The 19,234-nt window shown below is 42.1% G+C and overlaps 1 protein-coding gene across 1 annotated transcript in view; it reads right to left on the bottom strand.

Annotated features, from left to right (window-relative positions):
* EXOC4 (exocyst complex component 4) overlaps positions 1-19,234 on the bottom strand; it is a 754,752-nt gene that overhangs the window by 645,545 nt on the left and 89,973 nt on the right. Inside the window, exon 7 of the mRNA XM_043589551.1 lies at positions 7,408-7,582. Within this exon, the coding sequence (XP_043445486.1) occupies positions 7,408-7,582 (175 nt within the window). The remainder of the gene's footprint in view (positions 1-7,407; positions 7,583-19,234) is intronic.

Below are 19,234 nucleotides of genomic sequence, written 5' to 3'. Positions count from 1 at the left end.
CTCCAATTTGGAGGAAGATTTCTAATTTAACGTTCTAGTGCTAACTCAGTCCTGTTCACTGGGCAGCATACTATCCACTGACAAGACACAACAAAAATTCTAGGAGCAAGCACCTATCTGGAGACACGGTAGGACTTCAATACGCCACCCAAAATAGAGACTATCAGAAAGTTTTAAAGGCTGAGAAATGAAGAAAAGCTCTTTCTGCAAAGATAATCTCACAGGTTATCTGGCCTGGAATATTAAAAAAAAAAAAAAAGCTAGTTTTACTTTAAGGTCTGGAATCCTCAGCCAACAAAATATCAAACTAAACCAAACCTAAGAATAACCTAGTTTCAGACCTGGATTCAAAATAGAAATTGCGCGTGTCTCCTTGAAAAACTCCTCCGGGTCACAGATCACCACCAATAAGATTTGTCGATTTTCTTACCTGACAGCAAACTTCAAGTTCTCTCTGGGTGAGGTTAATTTTATCACCATTTAAACATTTATGTGGCAGTTAACAAAAGGAAAATGATTTTACATTCTGTGTGTGTTAATCTCCAGAAAAAGAGATCAAGGCCCTAAAAGGGGAATTGACTTGTTCTGGGCGTCACTGACAGTGGTAAACAGAGTAATTAGAACTGCCTCCACCTATAGAACGCTGCTTAGCACACCAAAGGGTTACACGTTTCAGCCAGCAATGGCTAACAGACAGTTTGTTTTACAAGGAGATATGAAAGAGGGAGATTTCTTTTTTAGAATCCTAACACCCATTCAAAGTGATGCTCTTATTTCCTGTTGGGCAGAATTCCACAAGAAACAGAGTATTTTGTTTCCAGTGTACCTTAGTCTTACGCACTTGAAAATGTGCAGCCAACAGTATGACAGGCATGTCACCAAGTAGGTGACATTTTGGAAGGTGCTGCCGCTGCTCAGAAGGGCAAAAACATGTATTTCTATTATCACAGTTTCAGAGAGAGTGTAAAACTGAAAAGGGAGTGCAGCGGTGTGTGGTCACAGGGCTGACACCAGGAGAAAACTCTGACACCCTGTTACTATGATAGCTACAGCCTTGTCTCCTCTCGAGGCTGTCTCCAGACACAAACACGCCGAGACAAACGAGTCTTTCAACTGCAGGATGGATTCTGCCTGCTGGGGAAAGCCCAGGTTCCAGTGGAGAAAAACTGCTGAAGTCTTTAAAAGATCAAAAATTATTTTCTTTTCCGAGATTTAATAAACATAAGGGCGTTTCCACTTTTTAGCAAGAAACACTTTCCATTCAAAGAAACGCAGAAACTCAAACTCTACTTACGTGACTCCATTCGCCATGTGATGCCATCACCTCCACTCAAGCCTGGCGCATGCTTAACTGCAGGTATCTATTGTTCGCTCCCTTATTTCATTCTCCAGGAATGATCTTTAACCCAAAGAGCATGCCACCACCAAGTATGTGAGAGCTAAATTGGCCGGAGCATAAAACTCTATGAGGAACTTAAGCCAAGAGTCTTTTTGAAAGCCTCCGTGTTGGTTTAGAAAAAAAAACATTCCGCCGTGTTACCACTCCCACAAGATCCCTAAGAATGACTTTAGTGGAAAAACATACACTGCTTCAGGTCCCTCCTCACTTTGCCAGTGAGCTGTCTCGTGTTTACCTTTATTCCCTAATGCCTAGCATGTACCTGGCCCCAATAACAATACTAAACCATCGTTAAAGTCTCTGTCACATTGGAAACCAGATTCCTAAGTCGACGACATAGTTTTGTAGAATTCCCAAGACTCCCAAACGGCTTACAAATCCTGCTCTCCTTTGTATTCCTTTTCCATACACCGTGGGAGCCTGTCTTGTTTATTTCACTATTAGACAATACCTCCAGTAATATCCGCAGACTCTCCACTTGCCTACAGAACAGCTTCCCTGCATTAGTCTCTAGCTTCTCCGCTCAGTCCATTTCAACGCCAGCACTGATCCTACTTTATCTTATCACACCCCAATCAAAATCCCCAGTGAGCCAATAGTACTGAAAACAAAGGTCCCCAAACTTCAGCACACACACACATCTCCCAAAAGGCTTCTTAAAACACAGATTATATGGCCACATCCCTGGCGTTTATGATTTGGTAAGTGTAAGTTAAGGATAAAAATCTGCACTTTCGGGAAGCCTGAGTGGCTCAGTCGGTTAAGCGTCCCACTTCAGTTCAGGTCATGATCTCGCAGTCAGTGAGTTTGAGCCCCGCGTCACGCTCCGTGCTGACACCTCAGAGCCTGGCGCCTGCTTTGGATTCTGTGTCTCCCCTGATTGTGCTCTGTCGCTCTCAAAAATACAGATTAAAAAAATTTTCTAAATAAGAAATTAAAAATCTGCATTTTTAATATGTTCCCCCAGGTAACACTGGCCCAAAGCAATGGTTCCCAATTATAGGATCCTAAACATATATAACAAAACCACCTTAGGAACGAAAAAAACAAAAACAAAAATAAGCCTACAGAACCCAGCCTTTATCCATAGTGATTCTCATTCAAAAGGTCTAGGATGGGGCTAGGAATCAAACCCTGGGTATATCAAACGCACGTCCAGCCTCAGAAACCATCAGTCTGAAAATTAATAACAAAGCCTATGGATGACACTAGAGGTCTTCCACAACCTGTACCCAAATCCACCTACAAACTTATCTAGTCCACAAAATAAGCCCTCGCTTACAGCTAAGCCATTCTTTTTCTATCTCTGAATACCATTTTGCATTCTTTCTGAGCCAATTAACATCATTTCATTCTCCATTCCCGCTACCTAGACGGCCATTTCCATCTCTCCTCTGTTCCTGTGGCTCCTCCAAGGATCAGCGTATCATCAACATCGAAAAACAAAACAAAACAAAACTTTTCTGGTCCATTCCACATGTTTTAGAACAATTGCATGACACACGGCGCCACCTACCTTCTTACATTTGGCAACATCAGTTCATCCGTGTGTACCCAATTCACTGACGGGTGTGTAGCCTGATATTATTCAGTAACCTGTACCCTGAATTTCTGAAGGAACTAGAGAATACAGCACACTGAAAACAAATTGAAAAGTTGCAGAATGATTTTTATAGTATAGTAACAATGTAAAGTATGAACTTCTTATTCAAAAATGCTTCATTCTCAAGTCTGCGGGTTAATAAAAAAGAGCAGAATGGACCATTAAGAGAACAACCACAGATTAATTCAAGTCATGACTAAGATCATTCTTCCAACATATGTCTAAGAAAACAAAAGATGGGGGCAGCAAAGTAGATAGGTAAGAGGAAGAGAAAAACGGACTAAAAGGAAAGAACACGGTTATACCTCGATCTCAAACCAATCAAACGCAGTAAGTGAAAGGAAACAGTATTTCTATGTTAGACACCTCACCTTGTGCTATTAGATCAGTTTTAGTTTTATGTTCTTTATCTGTCAAATAGCTTATGCCAGTGATACATGAACACATTAACATCAAATAGTAACAGTCTTTTCAAGTGTATGACTTGGGCACTACCAGTTTCCTGGGAGCTGTAACACACAACGGAGCCCTCTTTCCTGACTTAAAAGTGTCTTGGGGGTAAAAGCAGTGGGGAATGGGAAGAAACTGCCAATGGACACCAAGTTTCTTTTTAGGTGTTGAAAATATTCTAAAATTATATCATGGTGATGGTTGTACAACTCCACAGACATACTAAAAACCACTGAAATCTACATTTTAAATGCATGAATATTATGCCACGTAAATTCTATTTCAATAAAGCTATTTAAATAGGCAAAACAAGTAACTCATTTCATAATATGAAGGTAGGATCCCCAAATCATTCTCCTGAAACAACATATGTGAAAGGTATAAGTCATTTAATAAGACACAAACACATATTTTAAATCATGTTTACATTTTGGCTGTTAATGTCTGAGCAAACTTAAAGTTCCCTGGTATATTATAAACATTTTCAACATAAAATTATGTGTTTTGTTTTCAAAAGTATGAGAATTGTATACATTTAACATATCCAAAGTAAGTAGAGCTAAGGCATATATATCTTTGTTCATAATCATAATTCTTCATGATAGTATTATAAATAGGATCCTAATAGGCTTAAAGTTGTTTTCAACTTAGAACATCTATCTAGCCTAAGTTGGTCAAATATCAGAGATCATAAGAATTTATAAAGTATTTCATAACCTTGCAAGAGTAGGTTTTAATAGTCGATAAATACTTTCTGGGGCTTCATGTATTCAAGTTTTAAACGCCGTAAGTACCAGGACACAAAGTAATTCCATCTGATAATATTACATATTCTAATAGAGTCCAACATGTTTGCATAATACAAATTACTAGTATTCCACGGTATGTCTCTTCCCATTCATACACCTTAATCTATCTATATCTTTATATTTAAAGAGGGTTCTTTTTTTTTTTTTTTGAGACAGAGAGAGAGAGAGGAGAGCAGAAGGAAAGACAATTTTTTTTATTTTTTTAATGTTTTACTTTATTTTTGACAGAAAGAGCACAAGCAGAGGAGGGGCAGAGAGAGAGGGCAACAGAGGATCTAAAGACAGCTCTGCACTGACAGCAGTAAGCCTGATGTGGGGCTCAAACTCACGAAGCAGGAGATCGTGACTGGAGCCAAAGTTGGATGCTCAACCCACTGAGCCACCCAGGCGCCCTGGAAAGAGAATCTTAAGCAGGCGCCATGCCCAGCGTGGAGCCCCAGGTGATCGTGAGATCTTGACCTGAGCAGAAATCAAGAGTCAGATGCTTAACGGATGGGGCCACCCAGGCAACCCTAAAGAGGATCTCTTTTTTTTTTTTTAATGTTTATTTATTTTGAGAGAGAGTGGGAAAGAATCCACGCGTGCGTGCACACACGAGTGTACCCGAGGGGCAGAGAGAGAGAGAGAGAGAGAGAGAAAAACAATCCCAAGCAGGCTCTACACTGTCAATACAGAGCCTGACACAAGCCTCCTTCCCACGAACCGTGAGATCATGACCTGAGCTGAGATCAAGCGTCAATCAACCAACTAACTGAGCCAGCCAGGGCCCCCTAAAGAGGATCTATAAAATCCAAAATCAGGAACTCGTATTAAAAGACAGGGCCATGTTCTTCAAAATGCCAGGGAGAAGTTAGTGGACATTTTTATCATGGGTTCCTTCTTAGCGTTGTGTCTTTTTTTCCTCTGGCTATCTTTAAGACTCCTTTGTTCTTTGCTTTTCAGCAACCTGGTGACGATCTGTCTAGGCATTGGTTTTCTCTAGGTTAAAGCTGCTTGGGATTTGTTGGGCTTGTTGAATCTGTGGGTTTATGCTTTTCAATAAATTTTAAAACTTTTGGTCATGATTTCTTCCAATAATTTTCTGCCTCAGTATCTCTCTTCCCTCTCCTCTGTACCTGCAACTACTATGCTGCATGATATTGTGCCATTATGGACATTATGGCCTTGTTCATTTCTCCTTGCAGTTGGCTTTCTTCCTGTGCTTCCTTTTGGATCACTCTGATTTATTCATCTTTGAGTTCCCTGGTCTTTTTCTCTATAGCAGGCATCTGCGGCTAAACCCATCTTGTGATTTGTCCATTTCAGATATTAATTTTCATTAATTTTCTTATTTCCCAGTTAGAGTCACATTTTTCTGCTTTCCCACAAATATAATTGTACGCTGGACACTGTAGATGCTTCACTAGTGAAAATGTGGATTATACTGCCTTACTCCAGAGTGAGTTTTGTTCTGGCCAGCAGCTGATGTACAGGTGGATCGGGCTGATGCTGGAGAGACTTGGTGACGCAAGATCCAGAGTAACCCCTCCCCTACAGCTGGAATAGTCCCTATCCCTGAATCACAACCTTGCTGAGGCCACATCTGAAAGCATGGGGTGTTCAGCAGGTTCTCCCCACACTGACTGAACTCCAACATCCAATTTCCAATCATCTGGCAACGTCCGGCATTCCCATTCAACTCACGGTCCCACAGTGACAGTTTCCTGCCAAGCTTTGTGGTGTATCCTCTCTTCCCCACTACCCTACGCCACAAATTCCAGCTGCCTCTACACCTCCAAACTCTCATCTCTGTTCCCTTTGCTTAGAGGCTCCGCTGCTGTCTGCCTACGTTTCACTCCCTTGGGCCATAGCATGGCAGGTGTCCCCCAGGAGGAAGCCAGGAGGAACGTGGAATCCACCTCATGTGTTCTCTGCTCTGAACTGAATGTGCGGACTGAGTCCACCCAGATGTAGAGCTGCTCACAAAAGGAGGTAATTTCATCATGGCTAGAACCAGAAGTCCCTCATTCTAACTATTTCTGAAATGGCTTTAAAATCTACAATCCTATTTCATCCTTAAAATAAACAGGTGACCTGAAAAGCACCTATTTCCATGACATTAGCAAATCAAGATATAAAACACTGTAAAACCAGTGTCTAGGCAATAAAGACATTTTATTCAATACACAAATGTTCCTCAAGCACCTACTATGGACACGTGGTAATTGACAAAGGAGCAAAAGGGACTCGGGGGATGTAGTTGCAACCTATAATCTTGCCACTGAGCCACCAATAAAGCACCCAGACTGCACCCAAAAAAAAGTCTAATGAATGAGTAAGCAAGAATCCATCATTCAATCCATCAGGAGCATACCTATACTCTTAAAAATGACTACAATTTAGATTCGTGATTTATTTTTTCCGGCAAATATTCCTATTTGCCATGCAAGAAATTTCATTCCCACACAGTTATATTTTTCAATTTCCTACATATACTTTTTTTTCACATTAGTAGGGACTATCTAACCAAGTCACTTCTATTTAGCTATGTCAAATTTGCTTCGGCTACCTCTTAATCGTATTTCCAATTCTCCTGTGGCCAAATCAAATATATTTGCCTGGCACTTGGAGACAGCATATAATAAAATTTCTAAATACCATCTCTGCAGCATCATACCAAACAGTAATATCATTGCTCCAATCTTCAGCAAATCAAAGTGATGCATTTATTCCTTACAGTAATTTTCATCTCTCAAAACAAGCTCTTGACCGGTCATTTACCTCAATATATGCAAGAGATGACTGTACGAAAACGGCCATAAAACTAAGCTACATATGTTTATAAAATACTGTCTGAGAACATTTTAACACTGATTACCTTAATATAGGACTAATTCCAGTGCAGTAAAGCACTTTACAACAGAAGGCCAAATACTGTACCTCCTTGATGGCTACATATTGAGAATCTCCTCATTTTCAAGCCTGGCAAAAAAAGTTAAGAGGTCTTCTGAAGATGATAGAAGTTGATGACATCAGCAGCATCCCCTTTCAATAGTAACATTATTCTCTCACTGTTTATGAGCAAGGGAATATCTTAGGCGGTAGATATTTCGTTCCAACCTGTTATTCTGAATCGAGACGGCACCACGTGTGAAAGGACCTTTTACCTGCAGAACATCTTGGATCTTCACCCACACGTCCGCCATATCGTACAATTTGACATCTTCCTGCTGGGCCAGCGGGGTCACAACGGTGTCCTGCAGGTACCCCAGGACCACAGAGTGCGCAGTGGCTACAGCGTTGAACTTGTCAAATAGCAACTCCAGCAGTTCTAGAAGTAGCCTGGTGGAAAAAAGAGATCACGTTGACATACGCACGCCCACGCACACGAGGATGGCTCACGAGGGCCCACACCAAAACCATCTATCTGCGGGGAAGCAACGAGCCACCATGGACAGAGCAGGTGAGATTTCCACGGACGGATTTCCAACAGTTGTAGGATCTAAGCAGCTTTGGAAGTCTAAGCCTCAGTTTCCTCTGCTGCAAACTGGAAGCGACGTAAGAATCTAAAAACCAGTTGTAACGTCCCTAAACCAGCTGGAGCAGCTCAATAAACACATTCCCTTTTTATCACATTTCAGTGATCACCACACTGCTACTCTGTATTCATACAGGCAGTTTCTCTAAGAAATTCAGGCAATTTTTCAGACAACAGCTCAGATGTTACACAGAATATGCTATTTCCCCAGCAATAAATTGGGCACTTTTGTAAGGATACTAATCCTTTTAGTCATGGAAAGCTGTGCCTACCACTCAAACGTATGGCCGAAGTCGCCTGAAAAAAGATGCACACCTGCCGAGCAATCTGACTTTCACCACAGGGAGCAGCTTAGGCATCTGCATTATCTCATTTTTCATAGTGGGAGATGCTGGACACATATTATTACATCAATTTTATATACTCAAGGACACAAAATGAGGTTGCGAGGCAGCTGAGCCTAGAACAAAAGTTGATTTCCATGTCAGTGCATTTAGCCACGTACTTCTCACTATAGTTCTAGAATGTAGATATGTATTCACAGATAGTTCGAAGCTTTATGTCAGGAATGCCAAGTAATTCCTCTATCACGGAGGCTTACAGCTGCACTGATCACCCAGGCTTCGAAGCATCCTTTCCTCCTCTGAACTTGTATTTCATCCCACTTGTAAGGTGCTTATACGTGACTCATAGATGTGACTCGATAAATGCGGGTCACAGGTATTTATATAGAGACATTCTAACTCCCTTCTTCATTATTAGTCTTTCAGTGTAGGAACTGCTTTATGCATCTCCGTATACTCAAGGGCATTTAAAACAGTGATCAGCAAATATTTGCTGAATTTAATGTGTATACCATGAAAGAGTCGAGAAAATTCGGAAATGTGACCTTTACTGTATATTGTGGGCTCTCGGTTTGAGATTTCCTAAGTGGACTTAGAAACCAGCTTAAAAAGTAGAAAAGGAAAAGCAAAAGAGCTTGTCAGCAGTGTCCATTAACAAGATTTTAGTGCCATAAATAAGAGGTGATAACTACAATTTCATCAAAATGTATAGCATATTATCCATTCCTATGGCTACTTTACGGCCCAATTACGATAATTAATGTGCCAGTATGACAGCCAATAACTATCTTATGATAAAACCCTAATATCTGTTTGACGTTTTAATTCAGATGAGACAGAATCAATAAAAATTTATGTAGTACTCCCAGTTTAGAACACAAATAATCCAGAAATTAAACATTGTATTTATAAATAGGAGCCACTCTACCTTTGGAATTACTTTTTTTTTTTTTTAATCTTTGAAAGGTCAAGTCCTATTTATGCTCACATATACCTAAAACAGTTCTTTCTCATCTGTGTTACTGAAGAAATTTTCAAATATCAGGAGAGGGGTACAAAGTGCAGGAAGACGTGCCTAACATAAGAGCCGAAATAGCTAATTCATCATAGGAAATGATCTGCATAAAACAGATACCTGGCATCGTACAGAGTAAATTCCTGATGAAGTGAAGATTCTACTTTTCAAATATTTAAGCTAAGTATCTAGGTCTGTGGTTCCCAAATATCAATCCACGGACCACAGTGTACTTTTCAGTGATAGCAAAGTAAGAAAAACAGAAACATATATTAACTTTTCACAAAAGTAAATTAATTTGGTATTTTGAGCACTCTCCTCATAGGAAAAATCTCCAGTTGCTTTCTGTCATGATGGTAATTACATTGCCAAAATGTCCTTGACAAAATTAAAACTGAATAACCTCGTATTATACCTTAACAGTTTTGAAGTCATATTGATCCAGGACATCCAGAAGCCTGAAGCACACTGGTGTCCAATTTCCCAACAGCACAAAGCTCCAGGTAAAAGCCTGCACACCAGCAACGAAGCAGAAAACGTTGGAAACGCAGTGGCTCCTCTGCATGGAGGGGCGCTGCTGTCTGATCATCTCCAGGGCCACCAAGCTCCATGACTGCACATCTCGACTGCCGCTCAAGGACACGAGCAGCTCGGCAACCCGGGACAGTGCTCTATTTAGAAAAGAGACCCAGCAGGGAACTGAAGTGTAAGATGAGATCCATGGTATCTGTGAACATCGTGGAAACAGAAGTCCTTTGATAAAATGCAGACTCATTGCCAGCTTCTCTCATTCCTGGACAATCAAGGCCAAGACAGACCTGCTGTAGTATGACCATCATAGCCTTAACACAGGCCACACAGGGAAGAAGGAAGGGAGAAGAGAAGGGCTGGAAGTGGAAACATTCTACCAGCTCTACCTACATTTGAAACAGTGACCCGTTTCAAGGAGAGGGATGCTCTCCTCTGCCTTACCACAGCATGACTATGGCAATATTAATAAAACCCGCGGTTCTTACAGCAAAACTAAAGACGTTTGTGCTGCAAATGATACCATCAGTAAAGTGAAAAGACAATCCACAGAATGAGTGAAAATATCTGAAAACCATTTATCTGACCAAAGACTTGTATCTAGAATACCTAAAGACTTCATACAACTCATAATAAAAAGATAGATAACCAAATTTTAACATACACAAAGAGTTTGAATATATTTCTCCAAAGAAAATCTACGAATGACCAATAGGCAAACAAAAGACATTCAACATCATTGGCTGTCAGAGAAATGCAAGTCAAAACCATAAGATCCCATTTCAGCCCATCAGGATGGCTATCTTCAAAACGACAAACAATAAAAAGTGTTGGTGAAGATGCAGAGAGAAACTGAAACTTTCCATACAGCGCAGGTAGGAGTGTAAAACAGTTCAGCTGCTCTGGAAACCTGTCACATCCTCAAAACATTAAACGTACAATTACCATACGAACCCAGGAATTCCATTTCTAGGGATAACCCCGAGAGAAATTAAAAAATACATGTGCACAAAAACTTGTACACAAATGTTCATGGCAGCATGATTCCTAGTAGTAAAATATTATACTAGTAAAATTGTAAAAATGGAAATCATCCAAATATCCATCCACTCCTGAACAGACAAACAAAATGTGGTATATTCATACAATGGATTCTTATTTGGCTATCGACGGGAAAGAAGTGTGGGTGCATGCTACAATATGGAAGAATCTTGAAAACATACGTAGGTAAGTCACGGAAGATACGAATATTTATAAAAAATATCCAGAACAGGCAAATGACAGAAAAAGAAAATATATTCATGGTTATTTCGGTGGGTGGGAACTGACTACTAAAGCATATGGGGTTTTTTTATTACATTTTTTTTTAACATTTATTTATTTTTAAGAGAGAGAGAGAGAGAGAGAGAGAGAGAGAGAAAGCACGAGTGGGCAAGGGTCAGAAAGAGGGAGACACAGAATCCGAAGCAGGCTCCATCCGGGCTCTGAGCTGTCAGCACAGAGCCGATGCAGGGCTCAAACCCATGAACCATGAGATCATGACCTGAGCTGGAGTAGGACACTTAACTGACTGAGCCATCCAGGTGCCCCTATGAGGGTTTTTTGGTTGTTGTCTGGCAGGGGACAAAAATGTTCTGGAACTAGACAGTGATGCTGGTTGCACAACCCTGTGAATATGCTAAAAACCACTGTGTAGTATATGAATTATATCTCAATATGTCTATTTTAAAAAGAAACCCATCAGCTATAACATTTGAGTGAGGACAGTAGGGCCCAAAACCTCCCTTGTAATGAAAAAACATATAAAACAGTGAAAAAGGAAACTGATGTCTTAAAAAGTAAAATATTAAGAAAATGGATTCCTTTGGAGTCTTGTTACAGGAGGACATTAACTTTTCTCTTTTGGTTCACTTGTTTTTTGTTTGTTCTTCCTGCTAATGTAAATAACCTATAAGAAATCAAAAGATTCAAATTCCTTCCCAGCACTGATAATTCTTACATTTCTTTATGGAAAAAAAAGTCAACGTCTCCAAGTGTTCCCATCTGTAAAAACAAAGTATTAATTGATACCTTCTCTAGAGCTCTCACCGAACTGCTGGAAACAGCACAGTAGAAAATGGACAGAACTCGGTAGAGGAAAGGGCGTTCAGACCCTCTCTGTCTGGGTTTCTGGCCTGAGCAACTCTGAAGATGACGCTTACCTTTCCTGAGAGTGAGAGATGATTCAAGCGAAGGCAGAAATTTGGAAGGAGAGATGGTGGGTTTAGATCTGGTTCAGTTTAAGGTGTTATGTATTTAAGCACTTGGATATGCAAGTCTGGAGCTCAGGGGAGAGAATGACATTGGAAATTTTTAAAATGATAAACATTTGAGAGGATGAGATCACTCGGGGATAATATGCAAAGTAAGTAAGGCAGGCGAGGTCCACAGCCAACACTTCCCAAAATAGCAGCATTGAAAAGATGGTGAGGAAGGAGCTAGGGAGGAAGAACGAAGCCAGGAGAGAAAACTGTAGAAGACAAAGGAGAAGAGAAGCAGCCAAGCTACACAGAGGTCAGAGAAGGTAAGGACGGAGAACTGTACGACTCACAGGTCCCAGCGACCTTGGCAAGAAGGATTTCTGAACTCAGCAGTGGGATGAGGAGTGAATGGCTAATAAGGAAAAAGTAACCAAAGTTAAAACGCACGCTTTGCGAAAGGCGCACCATTCCTCACCAACATATGCACTCCTTAAAAAAGAAAGACCACTCCCTCCCGATGCGCCGAAGAACAAGAGAGATTGGGAATCACTCACATAAATAGGACATAAATCCACACTGATCTGGCTCAATTTAAAGCCGGCAGAAATCAACTGAAACAAGTTAATATTCACAGACACTCTCCAACTGCCCACACAACACGAGATGGAGAAAGCACGTCTTTTGCCTTCCGCTGCAGATATACTCAGGGTCACCCAAACACACAGAGCCCCGCTGAAATCATTCCCTACTCCCACCACAAAATTTAAATAAATAAGAGAAATAAGACATTACACTGCAGATAGTTCAGCTGCTTAAATCGTATCAGGCTCAAGGCTTCACCACTGATCTAAAAGACAAAAGAACAGACAGAATCAATAAACTACCAGAGACTCCTTAGACCGAACTCAACGAGAAAAGGTCTCTTATACGAAGACGCCCAACAATGTCAGAGATTAAAATTTCAATTAATTGCAATTTCTACCCTTCAGAAGAAAAGAACACACATTCTCTCTCACACACACACCACAGAGGTTATGTCTGGAGCCACAGAATAGGATGCTGTAACGGCAACACGACATCACAGCGGGTGAAGGAACATGTTAATCCCGGGATGGCAAGACAGTATAAATGCCACTGAGAACTGTGGACTTGAAGCCTGCTCTCTGCTGCACGTCCGTGGGACCTTCAACGCGTCATGCAGGCCTTCCCAATCGCAGGCTCCTCAAACGCAAACTTCTTCGATTACCATTTCCTAATCACAGGTGGTTGAGAATTACATGCAAAAACTATGCAAAAGTATACTCAAAAAGCAACCCCGGAGGCTCCTGGGTGGCTCAGTCAGTTAAGGGTCCAGCTCTCGGTTGCGGCTCGGGTCACGATCTCACAGTTTGTGTGACTGAGCCCTGCATCAGGCTCTGCGCTGACAGAGCAGAGCCTGCTTGGGATTCTCTCTACCTCTCTCTCTGTCTCTGCCCCTCCCCTGTCTCTCTCTCCATCTCTCTCCATCCCTCCCCTGCTCATTCTGTCTCTCACTGCCCCTCCACTGCACTCACTCTCTGTCTCAAAATAAATAAACTTAAAAAGAAAAACAAACCTAAAACAACATAAACTATTTTCTGTACCTTTAACAGTCACCATCTGGAGGGGGTGGGACGTGCAGAAGACACAAGAGATGCTCCAGATGTTTCCATGGCCCAGCTGCGTCTCTGTCCCTCCCACAGCTCAGTTAGTAAAACCCGGCTTGTATTCCGTGACATGTTCCAGCATGATCCCAATAAAACTCCCTCTTTAATTTAGTTGGAGTTGGGGTCTGTCACTGGTAACTAATGGAGGCCTAACTCACAGAATAAGAGCCAATTCCTTCATTCCTCTGGGATTCTATAATCCCTCCAAAAAGAGATGCTCCCAATGGACGGAGAGAAGTGACAAAATAGTGACACGCACGGCCTCCCGGACTAGAAAGTAAGGACAGAGTCCTTGGTTAATTCTACCTTATAACCACCCGCCTCCCCCAACACATGGCCCAATGCCCAGAATGGAAACAGTCGAACGTTGTGGGTGCCCCAGCTCAGGGGTAAAGTAATGAGCAGTAGAAGGTGGCAATATTAGGAGAAGTCTAGGATCAGAGATACTGACCAGGGGTCCTCTGCATGGGGCTGGTGGCTACAGGTGTCACAATGGAAGCGAGCTCTGAAACAGCAGGGCTGAAGTAGGAGGGGAAAGAGAATGATGACCACAGGGGACGAGGGCCATGACAAAGACCACTACGCCCACCACAGACAGACACACTGATCCCATGCTGGGCACTGTGCAAAGTGCTGTGCTTGGATTAGCTCATTTAAACCTTTGGATGACCCCGTGAGGAAGGTACCGCTTTTATCCACATATTACGGACCAGGAGACTACAACACAGATAAGGTGCAAGCAAAGCCCTCGGTTGTAGAGGATGTTCCTTTTCAGGGGTATTAGAAAAAAAAAGGAAGTCATTTTTCAAAAGAGGCCAAAGAGGTATCAGTACTGTACAAGGCCAACAGGGCTGGAAAGAGTGTCAGTAGAACAGTCTATACCTGCCTCTACCTTCTCACTGCAAACTGGCTTCTGTCCCCGGCACGCTACTAAAACAACTCTTGCAGAAGTCTCCCACATTCATTTTGCTCCATCTCATAGACACCCTTTCTTTAAATAAGTACAGCACTGGTTTCTACGGACTACTCTCAATCCTCCTGGAAACACCGCCTCCCACTGGTCCACAACGCGATACCCCTCGGCTCTCCTCCTCCCTCTGGTTGCTCCTCCTCGGGAACCTCTTCCTCTCCTGAATGGCTGTGCACTCCTCTCAATCCTCACACTCTCTCTGGGTGAGCTCGCTCCGCACGGCCTTCACTTTCCCACCTACTAACGATGCCTAAGCCCATCTTCTGGCCAGTTCACTCTCCTGAGCTCTGGACCTCAAACCTCACAGGTCTCAAACAGAACTCATCCTATCGCTCCCCAAACCTACTCCTCCGCGGCCCCTACACCAGTGAATGGTACCACTTGCCCCAGCAAATCACCCTCACCTCCTTTCCTCCCCCAGATCCAATCAGTGACCACGTTCCTCTACTTCTACTCCTGTGCTATCTCTCAGATGGACCACAGTGCTCCAATGCCACTGCTACCCTACTAATGCAGGCCATACCATCCACAAAAACAGCCTTCAAACTGGTCTGCTTTCCTCCGGTCCTTCCCTCCCCCTCTCTAGACTGTATACTGATAGAGGGTAAGAACTGTGTCCAATTTATCACTGTATTCCAATATTTACCATAATGTTCAGCATATGATAGGCAGTATGTATTTGTTGAAAGAATGAAAAAAATGAGCTCCAGCAGGTCGGGGAGAGAGGGAGAGAGGCCTGATTATAGATAACAAGGTGAGGAGACACGTGTTATGAATTATAATCTCCTGGTTTTATTTTTTATGTTTTATAGCCTCCTAGTTTTAGAAGCCCACGATAAAAAAAAATATTCCACATGTAACTATCCTCTCAAAAAGATAACCTCACCAACCTTAACATGAGAATCAAAAGAAGTATAGTTCAAGCTGAAAGATACACGCACTCAGAGCTAACATTAATAATACTGTAATAAAATCCATTTTGTGTTAAAAAAGAAAAAAGAAACACATAAGTGCCAAGTTGAAGAAAGCGCTTGTTCTTCAAACATACATGCGATGCACCTGGCAGGTTTTTAAAACAGCCCTCTCCTAAGTAACGTGTTACTTATTTCCCGATCTTGCACTAACCTCCCACCTGCAGCCACCCCAATCTGTGTCATCGCCAAGAAACAGAAGGAGAAAATGTGGAGGAACAGGTACAGTTGCAAGGGGCAAGAAGTGTCTATGGTCTAGAGCTGGATCATCAAGCTGTGAAAAATGCTCAACATTTAAGGTGAGATACGACTATCTGAATCTAAACTTAACATCCAGGGAACCTTGAATTAGTCATTTGGCTGGAAAACCCATGCCTGCAGCCAAGAAGCTGCCTTACTCGGTCACGAAGCAGACACACACACGAGGTAGAAAATCGGTTCCGTTCTACTACTTATCTGCAGAGACTTTAATATCAGGGTTCTGCATTTTCCCACTGACAGACCAAGGCAAACACCACAGAGTATTTATTTTCCTACCACTATGCTCTAAAAGATAAGAAGAGACTGAACTCGGAGCCTAGGTCTTACATGAAAAAGGAAAAGAAATTGATCATCAATTATTTCCTATCAAAACGGTCTCAGTTTTACATGTCTCTACCTCACGTACACAGTTTCATAATAGGCGTGGCTGAACTAGCAGTTTTCTTTTCAAACAGGACAGAGACCCCTATTTAATCTCCAGGGTTATCTAATGCCTACTTTTAAAGGCAGAGATAAGTTTTGCCACTTATTAATAACAATCTTCATGTAAAAAGAAGTTACTATTTGAGGAGTGCTGACTAATTCTCCATCTGTGCAATGAAAAGAACGGGAAAAACCATTAGCAACATAGAAAGACACGGAGCAAAAGTAAGAACACTGAGCTGGGCCCCAGCTCTGGCGACTCTCCTCCTGTGTCACTTCCCTGTCAAGTTGGCCTCTTGTGCTCGGTTTCTGAACTCTCAGTACACAAGCGCAAATGAATTTTCAATTCTAACAGAGGGCAAACTAATGACTAAAATTAGAAAACAGACCCAGGCCTTCTTCCTTTTAATTAAAGTATCAGGGTCATTTTTTCCACAGCCTTTCCCAGGATAACCTCCTCGGTTGCAGGTGCTGGGAATGCTGGAAGCCACTTGCACAAGAGTGAAACTAGATCACGATCTCACACCGTACGCAAACATCAACTCTAAATGGGTTAAAGACCTGAACGTAGACCTGAAACCATAAAACTCTTAGGAAAAAACAGAGGTAAGCGCTTTGACATCAATCAGCCTTGGCAACGATTTTTTGGATCTGACACCACAAGCAAAGGCAGCAAAAATGAAAACATACAAGTGGGACTACACCAAATTAAAAAGTTTCAGCACGGCAAAGGAAACCCCCAGCAAAATGAGAAGCTGCCTACAGGATAGAACAAAATATGTGTAAATGACACATCTGATAAAGAGTTAACATCTAAGATTTTGGGGCGCCTGAGTGGCTTAGTCAGTTGAGCATTTGACCCTTGATATCAGCTCAGGTTGTGATCTCGCCTCGCGGTCATGAGATCAAGCCCTATGTTGGGCTCTGCAGTCAGGCTTCCTGGGATTCTCTCTCCCTCTCTCTCTCTGCCCTTCCCCCACTCATTCTCTCTCTCTCCTTCCCTCCCTCTGCTTCTGCCTCCTCTCCCCTGCTTACTCTCCCTCTGTAAGATAAAAAAAATTCAAATAAGGGGCGCCTGGGTGGCTCAGTCGGTTAAGCGTCCGACTTCAGCTCAGGTCACAATCTCGCGGTCCGTGGGTTCGAGCCCTGCATTGGGCTCTGGGCTGATGGCTCAGAGCCTGGAGCCTGCTTCCGATTCTGTGTCTCCCTCTCTCTCTGCCCCTCCCCCGTTCATGCTCTGTCTCTCTCTGTCTCAAAAATAAAAACGTTAAAAAAAATTTTTTTTAAATAAATAAATAAAAATTCAAATAAATAAATAAAAATAAGCAGAGAGCTAAATATTAAGACATTTTTCCAAAGAAGACATATAAATGACCAAAAGGTACATAAAATGGTGCTCAACATTACTCATCACCAGGGAAACGCAAATCAAAACCACAATGAGATACCACACCTGACACCTGTCAGAATGGCCTTTAACAAATGACAACAAGAAAACAAAAACAAAAAAATATGAAAAATAGTATGAGAAATAGTATGAGGGCTTCTCAACAATTTAAAAATACAACTACCACATGATCGAGCAATTCCACATCCGAGTATCTATCCCAAAGGAAATGAAAACAGGATCTCAAAAAGATGTCTGAGCTCTCATCGTCACTGCAGTGCTGCTCACAACAGCTAAGACAGGACAACTTCAGTGTCCATCAATGGATGAACGGATAAAGAAGATGCAGTGTGTGTGTGTGTGTGTGTGTGTGTGTGTGCGCGCACATTCAACAGAATATGTTTTTGTGATGAGAAAGAGGGACATCCTGTCATCTGTGACAACCCTCATAATACTTGAGGGTACTATGATAAGTGAAATAAGTCCAACAAACACAAATACTGTACATTCTCACATATGTGGAATCTAAAAAAGCCAAACTCAAAGAAACAGACTGGAATGGTATCTGCCAGGGGCTAGGGGTAGAGAAAATGGGGTGATGGTCAAATAGTATAAACTTCCAGCTCCAAGATGAGTTAAGTTCTGGGTAGCTAATGTATAGAAGGTGACTGTAGTTAATGCCATATTATACACATGAAAATAGCCAAGGGTGGATCTTAAGCTCTGACCACAAAAAGGAAAATGGTATTTAATTGATGTGATACAGCTGTTAGCTAATGCTACAATGATAGTCATTTTGCAACATATGAGGGTGTCCTTATATATTGTTCTACATCTTAAATTTATGCCATGTTGTAGGTCAACTACACCTCACTAAAGCTAGGGGGAAAGCACCTCTCCCCCATTCCAAAATAATATTCATCAGAGTGGAACAATAGAAAAGTTATCCATAAAGCCACTTCTCAGCGATACCTGAAGATGCTAGGTGTGTATTTTTAGTACAAGAATGTGCAAGGTCTCTAGGGGAGTTACTCAGGTATCTAAGTCATCTGTTTAATTCTCACGCGAGCTAATTAAGACCCATTTACTCTGTGGCTGCTGATCATACTTCCTAACATGTCCAGCTATCTCTGAGAGGCCTGTCATTGATCACCACAGGGGGTCGGGGGGGGGGGGGGGGCGCGAGGAGAATGGATATGTCAGTGCAAATACCGCCTTTCTCCCGTGGAAAAACAAAATCAGCCCAGGAAGGGGTCAGGAGCATCATCTTTACGTAAGACAGAAGGCAAACTTGCACAATGAAAAGACAGTGCTTGCACTCCTCTTTCGACCACCACCAACTGCTGAGTTATTTGAGCGTTCCCATTTCCTTGGGCAAATCTGGGATTAATAATAATGTCCCTACCTGTGATGACGCCAATAGTGAGGCTCACTCAGGTGAGATACCGGATGACAAACTGCTTTGCGAAGCATAAATGCCACCAAACTACCAACCGGGGTGATATCTGTAATGTTATAAAGAGTGTTCTCGGGGCGCCTGGGTGGCGCAGTCGGTGAAGCGTCCGACTTCAGCCAGGTCACGATCTCGCGGTCCGGGAGTTCGAGCCCCGTGTCAGGCTCTGGGCTGATGGC

This window comes from Prionailurus bengalensis, chromosome A2 (assembly GCF_016509475.1).
Source record: "Prionailurus bengalensis isolate Pbe53 chromosome A2, Fcat_Pben_1.1_paternal_pri, whole genome shotgun sequence".
NCBI classification, from domain to species: Eukaryota; Metazoa; Chordata; class Mammalia; order Carnivora; family Felidae; genus Prionailurus; species Prionailurus bengalensis.
The sequence above is the reverse complement of the archived record's forward strand: the minus strand, read 5'-3'. Positions and strand labels throughout refer to the sequence as shown.